General features: G+C 48.5%; 1 protein-coding gene across 4 annotated transcripts in view; it reads left to right on the plus strand.

The window, feature by feature from the left end:
* Positions 1 to 22,778, plus strand: part of NRP2 (neuropilin 2) — a 114,794-nt gene that overhangs the window by 12,358 nt on the left and 79,658 nt on the right. For all 4 annotated transcript variants that reach the window (XM_032354529.1, XM_032354530.1, XM_032354527.1 and 1 more), the window contains exons 2-3: positions 2,984 to 3,161; positions 22,094 to 22,275. In XM_032354529.1, the coding sequence (XP_032210420.1) occupies positions 2,984 to 3,161; positions 22,094 to 22,275 (360 nt within the window). The remainder of the gene's footprint in view (positions 1 to 2,983; positions 3,162 to 22,093; positions 22,276 to 22,778) is intronic.

The following is a 22,778-nucleotide window of genomic DNA, read 5'->3' on the forward strand; positions in this document are numbered from 1 at the left end:
CTTCCCTTCTGTATGTGGAGATTGGCCTAAAGGGATTTGCCCTTGAGTTCAACTCTCTTTTGGCTCTGCCCGGACTCCTCTGACACAGGACAGACAGCATTTATGCTGTTCCTTCTGGGAGACAAGACCGACCCGCAGAGTAACAGGCGGTAGAGCTCTTCAGAAGAAAGTCGAGTTCATTTCTATTGGGGGCGTGTTTGTGTTCAAGAAATGAAGATCCCCAAACCTGGAAATGAGATATCAAGGATCGGGAAGACGTGTGGAAGGATTCAGTGTGTTTTCGTTACAAGTTTTACTGATATCTTTCCAGGATTCAGTTCTCTCCAAGAAAAACAGAGGCAGAAATGATAGTATTTATCTTGGTGGCTATGTGTCTGTGCAAACGACGTGTGATATTTTACGAGCGGGTGTGAAAGCATGTACGGGCCTGAAGTGTGACTTTCTAATAGGTGTGTGTCCCTGACTTCTGCCCGGTAGCTATGTGTGTGTGTCTGCTTCTCGGTGTGCGTGCCATCCAAACAGGAATGCGAGTTTATACAGGCTTGGGTATTGAAAGGGTTAACAGCAGATGTTGTAATGAGTGTTCAAAAATTTTAATAAAATGCCTTGATTTTCTTCAGATAAGGAAAGGACAGGAAAAAAAAAAAAAAAAGAAACGAGTTACTCCTTTTTCTTTCCATTAAGTTTTTACTGTGGAAAATACAGACGATCCACTATGGGTTATATGTCATTTCAGTTTTTTCTGAGTGGGGAAGTGGTTACTCCTGGTGTGGTTGAGAAATGAAACCTTCCTATGAGGAAGTTTCCTGTCTTCATTGCTGCTTCTGTGTGCCTGGTCTGATTCCTAAAAAAGCTTGCACTTGGGGGGAAGGGGGGGATTGAGGGAGAAGTTCTCCTCTTGGGAGTGGCTGGAGAGGACAGCAGGGGAGGGAGAGGGAGGGAGAGAGTGTGGGTGACGTAGAAACCATCACAGGAGCGCAGCTCCCATTCCTTCTGGAGAGTTCCAAGGCCAACGGTGTGGTTTGGGGGGGAGTGTGCTAGTCAGGGCTACAGTCTTGAGCAAAACAGCTGGCAGAGAAGCTCTACCGGGGAGAATACCCCTCCCCTTCCCGGCCTGGTAAGAGCAGCTGGTGGTCTGAAGTCCCCACACCTCTGCTTTCTCAGAGGTTCCTTCTCAGCCCCATCGCATGTGCCTGAGCCAGCACCCACTGGCCCCAGTTTGACTTGCTGGAAGGTGCTGGAAGGGCCTGCTTGGCCGGGGTCTGGGCAAGCCTGCGGGGATTGGCTGCGGAGGAATGGGCGGTCCAGGCCCGGGGTGGGGGCTCCTCTCTGTCCGCGGGAGGGCTGAGCCTATTGTCCTGCAGGACTGGGGAGGGTGCAGGGTCATTAGTTAGAGGATGGTGTGGGCTCTGCTAGCCAGAGGAAATGGCCTGCTTTTGTTTTCCACCCAGTAGGAAATGGAACCCGAATCCATTAGATTCTGGGCAGTTCAACACGGCACAGTTTGAGCTCGCAGAGGCACGATGCCTAAAAGGCTACTTGTGCGGATCTGTGTGTCCCACCGCCATTGTGCGGCCTGCCCATCTTTTATGCATTTAAAACCTGTCAGACTGGTAATCTAAAGCAGAGGTCTGGAAGACAGTAATGCCAACAGACATGGGGAATAGTAAAGTGCACCTGTAGAGTTAAAAAATGCATGACCCTTTCCCTCAAAGAGCGAACGCAGGAGAAAGAGCCCGTCCTGTAGGGTAGATGCTGAGCCGTGATACATAATTCACGGGCCCACGCTGCTCCATGCAGATGGCGATATTAAATCCTGATTGATGCTGGGAGAGGCACACGTCGCAGGAAGGTCTCCGGGAGGCTTCTGAATATTTCCAGGTCTCTCGTGCCTTCCCGTCCTCGGTTCTAAGGTGGTATTAAGCAAAACCCCCCATTTCCCCGGAACCCCTCCTGGGGATTACAGAACTTCACTCCCAAATAGATGAGATTCTTCAAATGTCATCACCCACCTTTTCTGCCTTTGAAGTCGCCCCCTTGCCTCCTGGCCCACAGGAAGCTGTTTACCTCCAGCCGGGCACTGCTGGGAAGAGGGGCGGCTACCCCCCTGCAGTGGCCTTTCAAGTGGCTGGTGACTGGTTGGCCTGGACAAGGCAGCAGCACACTCTGGTGGTGGTGACGAGGCAGGAGGGCCGGCGGGTAGAAAGCAAGGGAAAAACACAAAGCACTTTTGTGGGAGCTCTGAGGTCAGAGCCAGTGAATTCTCTAATGCAGATTTTTTTTCCACTCGGTGTATAATGAAATAATAAATCAAATTTGTGGTGTATGTGGAATTAAATGTTTGGTGTTTTTGCTTTTTTTTTTTTTTTTTTTTTTAAAAAAGAAGAAGAATTAGAAACTAAAATCACCCTCCAGGGCCTATTCTGGCCCAAAGCTGAAAGTGTTTCCTCCATATCACATGTAATTGTTACCAGGCTCGCTTGTGGGTCGGCACCACAAAACCACTATTGTCAGTTCCCGGAGCCGTTACTTCTGGCTGCCTGGGCTGGCCTGGGAGACACTGACTGAAATGAAGGATTTATGAGATCAAGATAGAGAGGAGAGGTTTGAACAAGAAGGAGACGGGCCAAGGAGAGGAGACAAGGAAAGGCAGGGGGCAAGTTACGTTTATAGCTCTCTTGTTTGTTTCACGTCAGCGCATGTAATTGGGAATATTTACGATCATTTTCTGGAATATTTTCATTTGGGGAACGTGTGTGATTGTGCCCCTCTGGGTGTGTGTGTTTGGGGGGGGGTGAGTGGCAGGAGGATGCGTTGAAGTAATCTCTTCCACTGAGTGAGTAAGTAGGTTAGTCTTCTGGACTGCCATAAAAGGTTTGTAAAACAGTTTTAATCAGCCACTGGTAGGGAAGAGGGGGGGGGGGGGCAAAAAAGAGGCCGTAGCATATTTGAAGTTCTTTGGGTTCTTTGACTTTTCTTTCAGACTCACCCTGTGGAGGTCGTTTGAATTCCAAAGATGCTGGCTACATCACCTCCCCCGGTTACCCCCAGGATTACCCATCCCACCAGAACTGCGAGTGGATTGTTTACGCCCCTGAACCCAACCAGAAGATTGTCCTCAACTTCAACCCTCACTTCGAGATTGAGAAACACGACTGCAAGTAAGCACCTGATTGTAGATCCATGAGACACGCACTCCCGCCCTCCCGCTGTCCCAGGCTCCCGCCACTTCTGCTGCCTAATGGCAGCCCCCTAACCCACCTGCTAAACAGGGGCCCCGGAGGGAAACCTCGAGATGACATTGTCTTCCAGGGGAAATAAAGCCCTAGGGGATCCCCCAGTTTGGAGGAAAGAGCCTTCTTGAGTGAAGAGGGTAGAGAAAAGCACCCTGTCTTCAAAGTGGGTTCTGGAGGAGAATCTCATCTAGGGGCCAGGGGTAGACTGCACCATACCAGCTCTTGACCTGGGGGTTTACTTACACCTTGGAGCCCTCCCCATTTCCACCACTGCCACCACATGTAGAAACCGCACAGAACTAGTAGCCGGGTCCCCGCAAGGAGACTTCCTCATCTTCCAGCCCTGGAGGATGAGGCTGTCCTGTTGTGAAGTGGCCACTGGTTTCCTTATGGAAAGAGAGTTAAAAGTCTGAGTCTACACTGGTAGGTTTAAGCTTCGCACTGATTCTTATTACGTGTGCCGCACAGGTTGGAGTCTCAAAGCTGGTTGTACGGATTTATGTCACCGACACTGTTCTAATTGCTTTACAAGTATCCCTCCATCCTGTCCTCATGGTGGCCCTGGGACACTGGTGCGGTCAGGGCTAACATTTTGCAGATGAGAAAACCGAAGCCCAGAGAACTTGTCAGTCCCCCGAGGAGGCTTGGCTGGTCTCATAACACCAGTCCTGCCACCTTGGAAATGTGCAGCTTGGGAGATACCAAGCGGGCATTCAGACATCCATGAGTGCTTTAGAAATGTCTTCTCGACCCCACGGTCCCTTAAATTAAGGTGAAGGGCAGGTAGCATTGCAATGTCAAGGATGTGCTCGTACTTTGCACCTTCTAGTGGGCTCTCTCCGAAAGTCTTTGCTCGTTGAAATGATAGTGTGAGTTTTCGGTGCAGAAAAGAACGTAGCGATGATCACATCCTGCTCCAAATATGCCCCTATGCTGTGCCACCGGGTGTTTGGGGTCCTGCTATGATTCCTAAACAGTCTGGACATTCCTTGTGACCGAGGTCTCGCAAGAATGGAAAAATTCATAAAGGGGCCAGCTGGCAAGAAAGGTGCAAGGGAGCAGGCCTACCTCCAGGCTCACGCATCCTCATGGAGGAGACAAGGCCCGCCCTTGAACCAGGGCTAGACTGAGAGGCGGTGAATTGATGTTGTTGTTATCCTCCTAGGACTACTTCACGCCTCCATAATGGTTTTCTACTAGCAAGAGCTAGTCTGCGCTGAAAACCGGAGGGTGTCTGGGATGACTGCCTCATGTGACAAAAAGTCATAAGACGGATTTTCTAATCCCAGATCTACTCTTGACTCAGTGGATGACATAGGGTAACTCATCAGTTCCTCTTTGTTTAAGTTAAATGCACAGCCTGATACACTCCTACAGCGTCTCAGTCCTGCTGAGTCCCGGCAGGGGACTTCAGCAAGGGTTTCTGGCAGAAGAGCTCCTGTATTGGGTGTTTTTGCTCCCGGTGCCTTTGGCTGGGCTGCAGGAGGCTGGCACAGACTGGAGCCTAATGCACAGGGAGCTTGGGTCTGAGCTCAGAGAAATTTGACTAAGCACCTCTGTCTACCGGGGGCCAAATTCTGTTATGCTTATGCCAGCAAATCTCCCAGGGATATTGCTAAGAGGTCATCTTATGTATATGCATAGTGGCAGGATAGGAAGACATGGCTTTTGGAAGGAAGAACTCAGGGAGCCTAGTGAGCTTGGCTTAACACATGTTAGGGAACTAAGCAAGGCCAGGAAAACATGCTCCTGCCCTGTTTGGGGTCTCAGGGTCTGCCATCCCCCACCCAGGACTCAGCCCCCTGGGTGGGGAGAACTCGGGTTGCTGGAGTCTCCGGCAGCAAAAGGGGACAAGCTCTTGCTGGACTTGGAGTAGGGCAAGCAGAGAAGTTGCACGTTATCTTCTGGCTTATCATCCTTACTGAGCAGCTTCCTGTTTTTCTCCCCACTCCTCCATGGATGCTTCTGGCTGGAACTGAAAAGGTCAGGAAGGTCAGAAAAAAAATCTTTCTGGGGTCTCTTTTCCCCAGTGCCGAGTTGTCAGAAAGGCTCTGCTGGGGTCAGGCCTCCACTCCTTAACCTCATCCTGAATTCTCTCTCCCTCCCCCCTTTCCCCACTGTTCCCCATTTCTCTGTCATTCCTGTTGATTCTTGTATTTAGAAAGACACTTCCGGTTCTCTCAATCTCTCACTCTGCAAGGTATTTTTAACATTCTTCCCTGGCCATTTGCATTCAGAATAAATGAGCTTCGCCTCCCCCACGGCCGTGTACCACTAGCTGGTGAGAGGAACAATTAACCTAATTGAAGTGTTCGAAGTTCTGTCTGGTGCCTTCTCTCTCCCCCTTCTGTCCTTTTCAGTCCAAGGGAGCTCCTGGGTTTGGAAAGCGCTGACTACCAGAGGAAATTAGACTCCTTTCTCTTTTCATTTCCGGTGCATGTTTTGAATTGGACTTGGCTCTCCAGGCCCCTAGCGTGGATGGATGCTTACCAAGGGAAAACCGCCTGCACTGTCCTCCTCCTGACAGGGCACAGCAGCAACAGCCCTGCAGAAAGGAAAGTGAGTAAGAGCACCAGGAAGCAGCCAGCGCCACAGTGGAGGAAGGGCCGGCCTCGGGCAACACCATCCCCTCCTCACATCTGTGGGAGTGACGGGCAGAGGTTGCCCCGAGATCCAGGAGCAGGCCCGGCCCGGAGCTCCCTGGGCCCTTGGCTCTCTGTGTCTTGAAATCCATAACCCCAAAGGTGGAGCCCCTGAAAATAAACCCCAGACAGGCCTTCTCCCTTGAACAGCCGCTTGTTCGTTTTGTTCCACCGAAACCCGCTGTCTGCTTGGAAACTTTCCCTCACAGCCTCAGCTCTGCCTGAGTCAGCGCGGTCCCAGGCCACCACCATCTGTGGGGAGCTCTCCGACTCCTCCCTCGGGCTGGGAGCAGGAATCCAAACCCCCAGCACCCACAGGCTGCTCTCTGTGGGCAGAAACCAGAGGGCCCCGTGGTCTGGCCACATAGATGTGGCCGAGCGACCAAAGGGCAGGACTCAGGGTCCTCTGAGGCAACAGGGAAGAACCACTCATTCCCTGTGGTGAGGAAGAGGGTACTACTGCTTTTCCCCTGAGTCAGCCAGCAGTAGGTGGGACACTAGAGGGCTTTGGGAACATATGTACACAGTCCTGAATCTTTTTCCATTTCTGAAATCTAAGATACATGCGTTTTTTAAGAAAACCCACCTGCGTATGATACACAGCTTATTCATGAGGCCTCAGACCCAGCATGGCCTCCCTCCCCGGCCCAGAGGCTCAAGGAAAACCCAAACGGAGAGTCTGGGCCCTGTTAAGAATCGGTCATTTCCAGATGGGTGTCTCGGAAAACATGCTTCACCAAGTGTGTAAACCACTAGGAAGACCTAAAAGAACATTTCTTGAAAGAACAAAAAGCCCACACGAAGCTTATGCGAGTAATTTTAGGCATGCGTTCGGCATATCATTTTCCACGGGAAAGCAGCGCTCCGTCCAAGGGAAATGTTTAGATACTCGGACCTACTCATTTAGAGTTCTCCAGTCCTCTTTTGAAAGGATTTCTGATAAAGAACATTCTAAATCCTGTGCCACACTTCCCTGTCTTCTTAAACAAAACCAGCAGTAAAGGGAGTCAACTTCTGCATCATGATTCAAGCCTCTAATTTCAAAATTTGCTTTTTGTGACCCAGGCCGAGGTTTTGTCCAATTTGCATCCGAGAGATTGAGAGTTGAGTTTTTGTTGACCTTCTAAAATTCCCAGGCCTCAGTTTCCTCACCTGCAAAGCTGATCATAAGTGCAATCATAAGATTGCTGTGTCTTATTTGTGGATATGCAGTGAATTAGCAACCGCATTAACACTGTTGTCCTTTGTCATGGAAAAGTCTGTGACTTTTTCCTGTCAGTACTCTTGCTGTCACTTCCTGTGAGGTGTACGCCTGCCTCCCGGAGCCGTCTTCTTCTGACTTGTGTTACTCTTTCATTGTGTTGTACGGATATTGCTTCCGGAGATCTTGCTGTCCATTGGGAAGTTCTGGGTCTGGGGTCTCGGCTCTGCCCGAAGCCAGTGTCATCGAGGACCAGCATGTCTGCTCGGCTTCAGTCCGCCAAGCTCACGGTGGAGCAGGCTCTGGGCACACCCCCAGGGACAGAGTGTGAAAAGCATCAGTGCACGGAATCCTGGCACCAGCTGAGGTCCGCAAGGTCGTTTCTTTCTATTTTTTGTTTTTAAAGGTTTTATTTATTTATTTGACAGACAGAGATCACAAGTAGGCAGAGAGGCGCGCAGAGAGAGTGGAAAGGAAGCAGGCTCCCTGCTGAGCAGAGAGCCCGATGTGGAGCTCCATCCCAGGACCCTGGGATCGTGACCTGAGCCGAAGGCAGAGGCCTTAACCCACTGAGCCACCCAGGCGCCCCTCAAGGTCTTTTCTGAAATCATCCTCCCACAGCCCACCCATGTTCTGGACACTGGAGGTTTAGGGATATTTGGTCTTTAGCCAAGTGTGCTGGGTAAACAAGGAGCCCCTGTATTTTTGGCCAGAGGAGCTCTTTAAATCTTACTCTTGCCTATTTCTCCCAAAGTAAGGGCTGATATCCTAGAGAGGCAGCAGCTTCCCAGGTTGATAAACTGATTATGGTCAACAGAGGGAACAGACCAGATCTCAATAATCTAGCCCCTCCCCACCCAGCCGACAGCGACTTCCTGGCTCGATGGGCCTCCTCCATTCCAAGCAAATAGCCAAAGAGAACCTTCTATCTGCACGAGACCCTGTGAGTGCCCCGTGCTTGGACCCTCCTCCCTCTCCCCTCCTCATAGACCAGCCGCACACTCCCTTCGTCTTCCCTTCTGTTTCCTTGATTCTCCCAGTTCTCTTTTATGGTTCCCAAGGCCGAACTCCCAGAGCATTGCGTATTGCCTTGATTTGCTGGCTTGCCTTTAGTTCATGGGTGGTCCGTGTTGTGTTCTGAGTGTGTAAATTCGCTAAGGGCATGGACTACATATTTCATTTCTGTACCCTCAGGACACCTGGTCTTAGAGTAGTAAACAGGTGCATGCACAGGATTGTTGTGTATTTTTACATTTGAGTTGCCAGGACGTAGGTCAATGTGGCAGGAGCCCGTGCTGGAAGCAGACGGAACTGTCTGCCCTACGCGTCCATCTCGTGATGTGATAAAGTAAGAGCAGGAGGATGAGACATGGGCTTACAGAGGTCACTAAGTTCTCTGTGACTCAGCCTTTCACCAGCGAAATGGCCATAAACCATGCATTCACCCATAGTGACTAAACAGCTACCATGTGCCACACGTGATGATAGCATTGGGAATGCACTGATGAGTATATCATATTCTTTGTCTTCATGGAGCTAAGAGTGTGGGATCAAGTCTGGGGTGCCTGGGTGGCTCAGTCGGTTAAGCATCGGATTCTTGATTTTGGCTCAGATCATGCTGTCAGGGTCCTGAGTTCAAGCCCCATGTCAGGCTCTTTGCTGAATATAGAACCTGCTTAAGATTCTTTTTCTCTCCCTCTGCTCCTCGCCCGCCGCATTCACATGCTCTCTCTTCTAAAAAATAAAATAAAATAATGTTAGGGGTGCCTGGGTGGCTCAGGGCATTAAGCCTTTGCCTTTGGCTCAGGTCATGGTCTCAGGGTCCTGGGATCGAGCCCCGCATCGGGCTCTCTGCTCAGCCTGCTTCCCCTTCCCTCTCTGCCTGCTGCTCTGCCTACTTGAGATCTCTCTTTCCCTGTCAAATAAATAAATAAAATTTTTTAAAAAAAGAAAAAAGAATGTTAAAAATATATCGTTATTGATGATAAAGTTACCACGTCTAGAGCTTCACCTCTGAGACTAGCACTTTGCTCAGTGCTCCACGTACATCATCTCGTTGATCTTGAATCACAAAAATGTGAAGTCCTTGTTACTCTTCCCATTCTACAGATAAAGAAACTTGGACTTAAAGATTAACTTCTGGCCCCAGGTCCCACTCACAGGAATGGTGGGGAAAGGATTTGAAGCCAGAATGCCCTCCTTTGCGACCTGTGCTCTACTCTTAGGCTCCACTGCGTCCCCCAGCACTGTGCACGCTGCCTGGGGATATGCAGTGGGCCTGATTATGTGAGCCCCCGGCACTGAGACCCAGTGTAGGCTGAGGAGATCAGGGAAGGCTCCCTGGAGGAAGTGATGCCTGCACCAATCCCAAAGAAGTTAGCCAGACAGAGCGGGGGTATATATCTCTGGTGGTCCAGGTAGAGAACATCACGTCAAAGACAAGACAGGGGAACAATTTGATGCCTTAGGGAACCACAGTAATCGAAAGGCCATCCTTGTGACTTATGATCAACAAAACTTGTTTTCTCTGAAGAGTGCCTGAGCAATGCTATGGAATTTTTTTTCCTGGCCAGGTGACTTCTACCATCTTAGAGAAAGGCTAGGGTCAGGAAGTGGGGAAGACTAGGACTTCTAAGCACTCTCTGCTGTTCCCAACCTCCCTGACCAGGGTCTCTACAATTTCACACCTTATGTCCTGGGACAAACCCCCTCCGACCCCCCAGTTTAATGCCCGAACCTGGAAAAATCCACCTCTCCATTTACTCCTACATAGGACTCTCTGAACACTGCCCAAGTGGAGGCGAGGCTTCAGCTGGAGTCTACCTGAGTCTCCAGAAATCGAAACAGAGTGTGAGTTCTCTGGTTCAAGAGAGTGCCCTGCACTCAGGAGAGAGCCTCACGTTGATTACTCATGACATTATTATAGATTTACTGCCTGCCCAACCACAGAAATATTCTGATTCCCCCAAGGAGCCAATGAGCAGCAATATTTTTCTGTGTTGCAACAACCCTACTAACGACAGAAACAGATCGCCCGGCAGGTACGTGGTGCAATAAAATGGACAGCCCAGCTGACTCCCGCTCAGCCCGCCGCAGACCCCGGCACACCAGCCTTGACCAAGGACTCCACCCAGCAACTCTGCTGGCTGAGAAGTGGGAAAAAAACATCACAGATTGTTCTCCTCCTCCCCCCAAGGTTAAAGAGCAGTTGGGACAACGGTTATTTTTGGCAGTTTGTTTTTAAATACACGATGTTGCAATCGCGACGCTCCAAACGCAAGCTTTACTATGGAAGTCCCTCTTAACAATGCATTTTATCTCCTGATTGAGAAAATCACTTGAGGTTTTCTAATACACAATCCCACTTGTTCTGCCTCTCAGCCCTGGCACCTTCTCTGAACCCAGCTGTCCCAGAGGGCCAGCATCTTACCCCATGTAACTGCGTGTAATTCTCCCAGCTAATTACACCGGGTAAGAGTCTTCAGAAATTCAGTGGGAGCTCAGGGTGGGGAGGGGATAAAGAGGAGGATGAAAGAGACCAAGTAAAAAAATTAGATTTTTCTTAAAAAGCGGTTTGTGTATTTTCCTAGAGATATGAGTCCTATAGCAAATACGATGTTCTCTTTGTTTTTTCCTTTTTAATGGCAGGGGGATTGAAACCTTTGGATTAAGAGAAACTCAATAGATAATTTAATTCCATTCTTCTACTTCGGCCTGGATAAATCATCCCAGAAAAAAATATATACATGTTAGCTGCCCTTGTCTTTCCTTCCAGAAAAGAGCTTCCATAATCGACCTTCATTATAAAACCTAAGGCCTCACAACTCATCTCAGTGATTGCAGAGTAGATGGTTGTATTTAATTTACATAATCAGAATTTTTTTTTTTTCCCTAGAAGGAAAATCCCTGAAAAATGTTAGCTGGGTCAGAATAAAATTTTTAAAAAGAAGAAGAAAGAAAAACATGTGAACTGGGCTTAGGTTTGGGAAACTATCAAAGGACTTCACATGATGAAAGAAATCCACATGATTTTTTTATGCTTTTTTCCTACCTTTGTAATCAAGCATCTTGACAGTCTATCTGTATCTGTCTATCTATGTATATATATATGACTGGGTACCACTGTTATTCCCATTTAACAGGTGGGCACACTGTGAGAGAGATCTCGCAGACAGTAATAGTAGTGGCTGGAATTGGAAAGCCCACCACCCAAAGCTGGCTTTCTATGTCTGTGTCCTTGTACTGAGAGCTGTCACCCACTGTCCCCATCCTTAGGTATTTGAGCCCTCTCTGATTTCCTTAGACATCTCTGACAAGTCTTTTCTTTTCCTCTTCCGTCTCTTACTCTTTTCTTTGCCTCTTCCTGCCGCGGGGTCACCTCCGGATGCCAGCAGGGCAGTCAAGGAGAGAGAGCTCTTTCTGGGACGCTCTGTCGACGGTCTCCGTCTGCCTCTCTGTCATCCACCTTCTACTCCGCGGGTCCCCTCCAGCCCCCCTCATCATCCTCTTCAAATTCCCTGCCATTCCCCCACCGCCTCCCTGTGCAGCTGGAATCCGAAGATGTGAGGGCGAGTAATAGAGTGTCAGCGGAAGTAATTGATTCCTCACACACAGAGAATTCTCCTGCCTTCAGTGTCAATGGAGCTGAACCAGAGTCTTGGAGGTGAGCGAGACATGTAAACAGTCCATGGCTGAGCTGTCAGGGCGAAGCTAGACACACGGAGAGCGAGCGAGAGGGAGAACGGTGGAACAAATAATTGTTTTATTGGGAAGGAAAGGAGTAAATAATATTTCAGCTCAGGAATTGGCAGTTTGAAGGAGATGGTTGGGAGAGCCAGGAGCAGAAGGAATCCTGATGCAGGTTTTAATGGAAGAGTTTTTCTTTGTCTCAAGGTAGGAGGTTTCGTCCTCACCCCACCCCCCCTCCCATTATCATCATTATTATCATTAAAATAATTACCGTAACAATTACGGTTGATGAGACCTCGAGTTTATAGAGCACCTTTCATCTAAAAGTTCAAAGTGATTTATCTATGTGTCATCCCTTTGAGAGTGGTAGGAGGGTAAGAAAGTTTTTCTGGGGTTGTTTTTGTTTTTTTTTTTGTCTTATCCGCTGGGAAACTGAGGTCCAAGCAGATACCAGATTAGGTCCTGGCCTCGGGGCAGGCAGCTAGGTTAGGCACTGAGGCTGCTCTGCTGGGGTCTCTACGGCCCTCCTGCCCACCAGGGCCCTTATACTTGTGTGGCTCTCCCAGCTTATCCCTGGCACTAGAGCTCCCTCTCTGGGTGCAGGGGGGCCCCACTGCCCCCCCCCCCAAGTCAGTAGCTCTGCAACCAAGCAGCCAACAGCTCCCTGCACAAAGCAAAGGGGCTGCGATGCTGTGGAATAAATAAAGGTCCTTCAAGGTCTGTGTCCATCCTGCTCAGAGACTTGCCGCAATCTGGTTCCCTTTCTTGTAGAAGCTGCTGTCCTTTCTAGACATAGTTCTTCCTAGTCTTAGGGAGCCCCCTGCCAAGAGAACCCAATATTCCTGAACGCTTGCTCCTTCTACCAACCGTCCATACCCCCCCCTCCCGCCACCCCACCACTGCAAGAGATGCTGGCCTGTTCTTGCAGAATACAGGACCCTTTCTGTGATGGGGAGAGGCAAAAGCTTTGAAATGCACCGGGCCGGACTGGTCAGCCTTTGCTCCCAGTGCCGCCCGGGCGCCTTCACAACCCGGCCGTGGAGGAAAGCACTGGTCACCCAGTGCTGGCTGGAGAGGCGGAAGCTGTCCCAGCTGACTGGCCACTAAAAGCTGTATTCAGAGTGTCCACCCTGGCGTGGCAGCAACCTTCCTGCTTGGTCATTAGCAGAGGTCCATCATTTCCACAACTAACATGTTTTTGCACTATCGTGACAAGTCTGCCCTTGGCGCCAGGAGAAGCTCTGAGCCCTGTAACCTGAGGCTTGCAGTGAATGAAACCCAAGGAAAGGGCCCAGCACACCAGCCACATACTCCCAAATGGTCTCCTGCTTGGATTTCTGCAGGGTACATTTTTCAGGCAAGCTTTGTATTTTATAAATTTTGTTATGGGGGCTGGATGCCAGCAAAGCGGGACAGAAACATGACTGGGAGACTGAATCCCTAGAAAAACGTTTTTCCGATGCACTGATTGATTCCCTGATGCCCAGTACGCCTCACTCCCAGCAGGCTCCCATTTTTCGGACAGATGGGAAGGTTATGATTTGCTCTCACAATTAGACCCTCTGGGAGCCAGGGTTAGCGAGCGCTTGTTCCAGAGGGAACCGTTTGCCCGGTCGAGTGTCGGGAGGCTGCTGCCAGCACACCCCGGCCCGGGGATGGTGTACTCTGATTTCCCCTTAGTGGATGCCAGTTGCTTTCTGCCCCTTCCAACCAGCCCCGGAAGGCACAGAGGCATGAGCCGTGTTCCCATTTATGAGATGAGGCAGACTGAGGCATGCAAGCTCCACTGATCCAGGCCAGTATAGACCAGTCTGGCCTTGCTGGGCAGGGTTCACCTTTACCTCTGAGCGCCAGCCTGCTGGGGCAGAGGCATGAATTATGGGCTACTCTTACCTACTTCCTACTCTGGTGTCCTTACAAAATGCTAACAAGGAGCCCTTTGAGCTAAATGCAGAGAGTGAGGACTTTATAGGCGTGTACCGCAGATGGAAAAAAGACCCAACCGTCGTGCTGAAAACAGCCTGCCCAACAGCATTCAACTTCACATTGGCACTGGTCGCCTAGAAAATCCTTCCTTACATAAGCAAACACGTTCCATCCAAGCCGGCCTCCCGAGCGCTCACTGGTCCAGGAGTGGAACAGATCTGTGGCCTCAGGAATGCGCCTTGCTGGGGAGCCAGGTCAGTGGGGGAAGCGGTGTTCAGCGAGGGGCCAGGGGAGAGGAGCCCGAGGCTTTGTTGTGTGCCCTTCGCTCTCTGAAAGTTCACCCACAGCGAGACTTCTCAGACACCCTGTCTGCAGCGGCCTCCGTCCTCACGTCGCGAGGCGATCTTGGCAGCCTGCTCCGGCAGGAACAATGAGACCGGCAGGGCCCTCTCCATCATCCCGGGGCTTCTGCGGAAAACAACCAGCAATTATAAATAGACGTTATTTGTATTTCCATTTTCTTGCCTTCAAGGTTTTCTGGAATAATTCCTTCGGTTTGTTTTGGGTTATTTTCTTCACATACTTCCTTTGCTGGGGGGTGGGGGTCAGATTTCCTCCTTTCTGAGGCGCCGTGAAGACCCTGGCTGTGCGGGGATTGTGGATAAGCCCCGAGCATCAGAGACGGGTGGTGGGAAGAAATGAGGTAAGAAAAGGCAACTGCCAGCAGTCGCCATTGAAAAGGCAGTGGCGCCAACCCTGAGAGGCAAACCGATGCCGAGTCTTGGCCCGTTGGGGTCCTCGTAGTGACTGAGCGAAGAGTAACAGTAACGACAACAGTAATAGTACTAATAATGACTGGCGTTTATTTATTGAGGACTTACTATGTGCCAGGCGCTGTACTGAGCTGTTGACATGCATTAACTCACCACGTGAAGGAGGTCAACCCTTAGTTGTTCAAGACCCGCCAAGTCGGGGGCGGGGGGCTGGCGAGGGGGTTGGGGTGCAGAAGGCACGGGCTGTTCTGAATCCAGCATGGCAGGCTGGTTCTGGAGCCGGGGCTCAGAAACACGAGAGTGAAAGGCAATCTCAAAAACTCAAGCCACGAAAGCACTGTTGATGGATTTGTACAAGGGGAGGATTTTTTTTTAGAAACCGCCACCCCTAGCATTGAGGCTGGGGGGCATCAGAACCATCTCTAACTTTATGACTTTTCATTCCCTCCTCCGTTTGATTCATGTGTAGGTACCCCTTCTCTCCCCAATGTCTGCCACCCTGCTTTGTAAAAACACAAGTGACAGTAAAAATAACCGGTGTCTCCCAGGAATGTTCGCAGGTATCTAGCACCCTTCTGGGCTCGTGTGGACTTTCACAGTCCTGCCAACAGTCCCACAAGGTGGGGATCGTGGTTATTTCCATTTTATAGATGAAGAAACTGAGACTTAGAGAGGTTCAGTGCCTTGCCTGCATTTGTGCCACTAACGCGTGCTGGAAACAGCTGGGTCTGCCTACAAAGCCCGTGCCCCACACTTCTCAGAGAACACACCCGCTTATCCACAGATATGTTTCTGTATCACAGTCATTTAAGATTTTTTTTTTTTTTTTTGGTCACAGACCTAGGAAAATGTGCGTACACACAAACGCACAAAATTTCTGCATTTGACTCTAGGGCTTCTCTCACCTACTGAAACTCCTCTGTGGGTCCTACTAGAAATCCACGGGTTGAAGAATATGTGCTCTAGATGATACTTTAAGAGCTTATAAATACACAGGATACTGTTTTCTCACTCGATGGACCATATGTTCACATATGGGTATATATGTGCTTATAAAAATACTTCACTTGCAAAAATTAATATGTTATCCCATCTGAACACTTAAAAGCCATATTTCAACTGGGTGAGTCTTAAAACCACAGATTCCAAATCCTCTCACTGCTTCTATCGGTGATTTGTCTATTAATTTTGGCAAGTCTTCTAGGCTTTGTTTAAACGAAACAGCTAAATAAAAAGAGCAAGATTCTGCTAAGTCTCTAACGGGAACCAAGCAGTTTCTTTATACCCCGTACCTTCTGATGCTATTGTACGGGCACAATCTGATACTTTCACGGGATGGAGGTGAGGCCTGTAGGCCCAGGAGTGAGACCACCTGGGTCTCGAGCCCGCCTCCGACCTATCCTTCTCATGGGACTTTGGGCAGGTCAGTTAGACTCTCTGAACCCCAGATTCTTCATCTGTAAATGGGTGGCAACCGTGACAGCATGGGGTATATTCAATGAGGATTAAATGAAGTAATATCTAAACGAGGGTCTAGCCCATAATAAATGCTCAGTAAATGGTTGGTATTTCTTTCCACTGATGTTCCCAGTGCTGTTCTAGCTTCTTCTTAAATGGGTGGCCCTGATGAAAGGGAGAAATTCAAGGAAATGAAATTTGCTTCTTTAAAAAAAATCTGACCTGACCTTGACCTGATTTCTCCATAAAGGCTGGATTTCACTATTGAGCCAGAGACCAGGTGACCTGGATGTGGGTCTGACTGGACCAGAGACTTGGGTGGGCCTCGTGCAGACCTGCCCACAGCCTCTTTGTGTCTCAGGCAGCTTCTTCCCTGCGAACTTGTATGTGACAGTGTGGTGTTTTCCTCCTCTTTTCCCTGCAGGTTTTACTGTAAGGATTAATAAGACAGTGTTTGTAGATGTCTTTGAGCTTCCCAGAAGAAAGGCACTCCAGGAGGTGGTAGATTCTCTGGCCTCCATAATCTACTCATGAAATATGGAACTTTGAAAGTGTGAGAAAAATCTCAAATCACTTTGACAGCATTTTAATTATAGTTGATTTGTTTGCCGCTAATAGTGAAAATGCTGTCAGCATGATTTGAGATGTTTCTTCCACTCAAAATGTTATATTTCATGTTTTCGAGTCATGAGGCAACATTTCGGTTTCCAGATAAAACCAGAATAGCTCAGTGAATGTGTTGGAGCACAAAGGCAAAGAGTAGAAAATGGACCAAATGTATCCGTCCCCTCAGGAAACATCATCACAGAGTGAATTCTTCCCGAACTTACCAACGGTAGGCCCCTCGTTCATTTGCTCACACCACAAGAAATAACAAGCCCAGCTCTATGCCAGCCACCATGGAAAGAGTAGAAATTCCGCAGTAAAAAGGCAAGGTCCTCGCCCTCGTGGTGCTTACTATGTAGTGAGGACACAGATTCCAAACCAATAAACAAGTATATTGACAAGACCTTTGTGAATGATAATAGCTATAAAGGCAGGATGAGGATGGCGAGGCAGAGAAGAAGGGTCTGAAATAGGGTGGTCAGGACAGGCTTTTCTGAGGAGGTGATTTTGAACTGAGAAAAAGGAGAGAACACCAACCGCAGAAGAAGGGATCACAGACGGAGGGAAGAGACCGTGCAAAAGCCCAGGGGCTAGAAAGAGCTTGCCATGTGCAAAGTGTGAGGTCTTAAAAATTTGTGATACAATTAGCGTAAGAGGAGACATTGACTGGTTGGCTTCCAGACATGGGTGTAGGGGGCATGAGTGCTGTGATGTGTAGACCCAAGTATCATAGAATGAGCACAGCCCTCTTCCCCAGAGCACCAAGCACTCCACCTGAGACAGAGAAATCTCCTCACAAGCAGCTCTAAGTGGCAGTCCTTCGGTGGCACTCCGGCAGGGTGGACATTATCTGGCCATTTGAGAAGGGCCTGGATGTCGTGAAGAATCTTCTAGCTCAGGCTCGGTTGGCTAACCCAGCCTTCGGGGGCCTGCTGGGAAGTGTCAAGCGTGGATAGAGTTATGGAAACTAGAAAGCGTCTTTTCATGTTTGCCTAGTGATGAGAGGAAGCCAGGAGTCTGTTGCTTTTTCATACCTCTCCTGTGGACTCTGAAAATTAATTCCACCGTCAAGGTTCCCACGCCCCAAATGTGGGTTTGGGGAGAGAAATTAAGACTTTGAAGTTGAGGAAGAACGTACAGAAAACGTTCTCTAGACGAACGCTCAACATGCCGAAGTCAGAATCTGTGAGGAGAAAAGTAAAAAGGCACCCGGGAGCCATTTTGGAGAGAAAGGAAAAAGGTAGGAGTGAAAATGGCTACTTCAGCTTAGGAAAGTAAATAGACGGCTAAAATAATAAAAGGTAGTGTTAAAGCTTTGGAAGGAATTTTTTCATTTGAGGGAGATTATGAATAATGAAATGCAAACACAGTAGTTAATATGTCCGTTAGCTGGTTTATGTTTTCTTCTGGAAGACGAATAATGTGTTCTAAGAGGAATGGCCTTGCAGGTTATCCTCCTTGGCTGTCGTTGGGGGTGAGCCCGGAGTTTGGACCCCAGATTCCTTTACCAAACAAATGCTGGCTGTCAGCTGCTCGAGGAGGAGCCGTATTTATTCCAAGGCCACAAACTTCCTAATCCCCCACGAGCTCTTCCAAATGAACCTGACAACACTGAAATTTCTAAGGAGATTTACTCCAGCTGTAGCAAATCCCTAATAATAAAAAATTTCCCCAAATGAGTCAGTCACACAGGACATAAATGAGACGTTCTGTGTGAAGTCAGCATGTCATTCAGTGTGTGCCCTTTATACAAAAAGCCCAGCCAGGAGACTGTGTTGTCCATAGGGCAAAGCCTGGGTACTAGGGGTTGGAGGAGAGGGTGTAAGCCACCAAGTTGTCACTGGGGGTCCCTTGCCCCTCAAGCAAACCTGATAGGAAAAATGCAGTTTTTCTAAGAAGTTTAAGTAAGCCTGATTATTTGCTTCACAAAAGGATTTACCAGAGGGGTCCTTTAAATAACAAGCCCGGAAAGAAAATTTATAATTCGATTGATATGTATAAACCTTTTTCAAAAATGCATCCCTTCACTGTGTGTACGTGAATACGTAAGGATGTATTTGTAGCTGCCGGCATTACAAAAAAAGAATTTGGGTGGTACATCCACGGGGTAAATTGAGGCAAGCGTACAGCCATGGCATTTGCTAGGGAGCCCAGCTTCGTCACTGATTGTGTTAATCCCCTAAATTACTCCATGCGTGATTAGGCAACCAGAGAGAACCCTCCCCTCCTGGTGACCCAGCCAGTGGGATGTCTGGACCTTTCGTTGTCCTTTCTGGAGAAACAGGCGACACAAAGCCTGGAGATATCTGGTTATCATTTTCAAAAAATACCTTCAAGTATTTTCTGGGTGTGGGCCACGTCCCTGTCCCAGTTCTAGGTCACCCAGCACTGTGACTGACTCAGTCCTCGCTACACTTCTGGGAGACACGGAGGGCGAGGCTAATGATGGTGATGATGGGAATCACATTTTCATTTGCCACATCGTGAGAGCTGGCTTCTTTTTCTCTGCGGTCCTACTCTGAACAAAAAATCTTTCTTATCTTATGTTTTCTTTTATTCTGTCGTGTACTGCTTTATGGGTTATTGAAATCTGGTTAAATACACCATTACATGAATTTCAGGTATAGGATATAGTGATTTGACAACTGGATGCGTTCCCCGGTGCTCACCACGATGGTGCAGTTACCATCTGTCACCATGGAAAAAAAAAAAAATTCTTAATGGAAGCAGCTTTATTTTATATATTTGTGGCTTATTAAGAAATGCAAGCTCATTGTAAGCAATTCAGATAATAGAAAAGAACAAAGAAAGAAGTAGCAATTACCGGTTTTACCATCCGTATATCTCACTACTGTTAATATTTTAGTTTATGTAGTCTTTCAGACTTTTTTCTGTTTATGTGTGCAAGATTGTGTGTGTATATATATGTACACACATATATACATAGGTATTTTAACACATTGCTTTTTTAAAATCCTATTTTTAAAAACTAACAATATAGCATGGCCATTTTCCTATAAAAACAAAATATCTAGACCTAAAACACTATCAATCCACTATAGCAGTAGAGCATTCTATTTTATAAATATACCAAAATTGATTTCCCTGCCTTCCTTTGTTGGACATTTTGATATGGTGCTGTTTATAAATGAAGCATCTTTTCACTTTTTTTATGCTTTTTTTTTTTTTGTATTATATCTACACCCACAAAGATACATATACATCTTTTTACAATTGTCTGATGATTTTCTTAGGAAAAATTCCTAGCAGTGGAATTGCTGGATTAAAAAGTTTGTCACATTTCTGCCAAAATGCTCTCCAAAATGTTACAACAGATGTTCGTTCCACTTACACTGCACTTTTACTCACTCGCTCTATTCACCTCAGAAATGGGTGTGAGGATACAACAAATCACGGCTGACTGACAACCAGGCTGAGTACTCACGCTCTATACAGATTATGTTGGTCACTTACATCTCACAACCACCCTAGGAAAAAGGTTCAAATATCCCTTTTTGGCTGTCATTTTCCCCATTGCTGAGGATCAGAAAGGTTAAGTAACTTGCCTGAGGTCACCCAGCTAAGAAGGCCACATTGGGATCCAAACCTAGTTCTGTCTGCTTCTGGGATCAGCCAGGGCCTGGCAAGGGGCGGAGGTTGGGGGGTAAGGGTGAGCGGGACGATTCCATCCAGGTTCCTACATCCACTACTCACGTGAACTGGGTAATATCTGCTTCCTGAACACGGCTGGCTTCTCAACAGTGGCACGCCCTGATGGGACATCACCGTTACTCAGCTGAGATTAACTGACTGATTAACAGTGCTTACCTCAGAGTGGAAATACCAAGGAGGGATTTTCCAGAAGGTTTGGGGAATTTCCTTTGAGAACGAACTATCTTTCCCCTTTTGTTTTGGAAGTGAGGAAGCACATTTTCAAACTGAGAGCCCTCTCCCAAATTGAAATCACAGATTCCCCCACCCCCACTGCCTTTCTCAGTCTGTGGCTCTCTCTCCGGAGCTGCTGAGGGGAGACCCGCCATCTTGTCTACACTAGACGCACCAGTTTCTGTGATTCTTTTGACTGTAGGATTCCAGCCCTCTGGGGTCTAAGACTGAACTAATCCCGGTCCCTTCCTTACACTTCCTTCACTGCCCTGTTCCTAAGTGGCTGTGCAGTCTGAAATATGGCTCCTGGGGGCTGCAGTGAGGCCTCGGGCCACTGAGACTCAAGTAAGCTGCTTGTGCAGGCAGCCAGCTCCCACAGACCCTGTGTGTGTGGCAGGAGCCTGCAGGCACATCCCAGGGAGGGTCGCTTCTCCCTCTCATTACCCAAAAGAGAGAAATCTCTTCCATGTTGTTTTAACAGTGTGCTGCAAAATAAACAAACAGGGAGAGAGAAGGAAGGGGATGGTTATCAGTAAATAGTAGGGACAGTGACCAGAAGTTTGCAGGGAGCTGGTGGGGAAGGACTCGCCCACCTCAGCTGCGGAGACAGTGGTAGTCACTGGGAGCCCAGGGAGGAGCACGGAGTCGGCACCATGAAGACGGCCAGAACATGCAGCAAGGCCCTGAATGTGTGTCTGTGCAGTTAAAATGGCGTCCCGCGGTGTGTGCACCATCCTGCGCACCTAGCCAAGGATGTCTGTCTTTGACGAGTCTTCCCCAAGCTGGGACCAGGTTGATTGGGTTTGAAATGAGCTCAGGCCTCCGCGCAGGGATGGCAGCCTGCTCTGCCTCTTGCCGAGGCTAATAGTTCTGTGCTCCTAGACACTGGGTCCCCAGGGATTCACCCCCTGCTTTTGGAGAAAGATTTTTATGGCCTTCTCTAATACAATGCTGATTCCTTTTAAAAACGTGTTGTTGACTAGATGCTGCAGAGGTGAAATGGGTAGAGTCATCTCAAGGAGCGAGGGGGCCCACACACGGGAGTCTTTATCACGAACAATTAAAGATAAGGGAAGAGGGGGTAACCCAGGAGGAAACTGGACCATGGGGAGAGGGCAGGAAAGTAAGCAGATCCCTCAGGAACGTCCCCAGTGTGCCTGGCTCCGTGCCCGGCACCTTCCTCATATCCTTTATTTCATCTCCAACCCAGCCCTCTGAACTGGGTATTTTTATCCCCATCTTGTACAGATGAAGAAATTGATCTCAGAGGGGTTAAGTCACTTGCAGTAATGCAGAGCTAAGAAGAAAAGACTAAGATACAGAGAGATCATGATGGAAACAAAAATGGTGCTATGGAAGGAAGGAAAAGTGCTTGTTTGGAGATACTTGATAGAAGGATGCTGTGTTCTTATGTGGGCAAGAGATAAGGCCCTAAAATCTAGCCATCCACCGAGGCGCCCATTCTCTCCATGGCTTCAATAAGGCAATGCAGCTTCCTATATCGAGGTCGATCAGTCTATAGAGAGAAGCAAACCTAAGTGGCCTTTGTTTATCAATATGAAACACCCCCGGGGTCTAGAAAGGGCGAGCACAGGAGCCGGGGCGAGACAGTGGTCCCTTTCCTCTCCTGAGAGTCATCTTTGCTCATACGTGCCCCTTTGTACCCACCTCACGTAGGTATGACTTCATTGAGATTCGGGATGGAGACAGTGAATCTGCAGACCTCCTGGGAAAGCACTGTGGGAACATCGCCCCACCCACCATCATCTCCTCGGGCTCCGTGCTCTACATCAAGTTCACCTCGGACTACGCCCGGCAGGGGGCAGGCTTCTCTCTGCGCTACGAGATCTTCAAGACAGGTCAGTGCGGTCACTGGTGGAGAGCGGGGTTCTGGGTGCGCCCCAGAAGACACGGGGCCATCATCGGTGTCTAGTTCTGGAGCACCATCCAAGGGAACTGTCTGATGGTTCCGTGTGCGTAGTGGAAAGTTACATAAGTTGTTGGAGTTGGAAGAGGGGCTCAGGGGCACCATGGACACAGCCCCAGATGAAAAAGCCGGTTTAACTTATCCAACTTGAGAGCGAGCCTTACATGGTTAGCGCTGGGCATGCCCGCCAGGCAGACAAGCATTGTCTGTGGCACCGAGAGAGGAGGGAGCACCAATAAAATACACAAATGCTTTCAAAAAGAATTCGATTTTTGTGTGTGTTTAAAAATCACAGTAATCTTCATGGGAAAAAAAGCAAAACTTGGTCGAACTTCCTCCTAATTACTTCATGGTTTAATGTTGCCTTTATCCAGAATTTCATGGGCAGAAGGACATAATCTTTTCAGTGTTTAGAGTCTCTAAAAGATCTTACCA

This window comes from Mustela erminea, chromosome 8 (assembly GCF_009829155.1).
Source record: "Mustela erminea isolate mMusErm1 chromosome 8, mMusErm1.Pri, whole genome shotgun sequence".
NCBI classification, from domain to species: domain Eukaryota; kingdom Metazoa; phylum Chordata; class Mammalia; order Carnivora; family Mustelidae; genus Mustela; species Mustela erminea.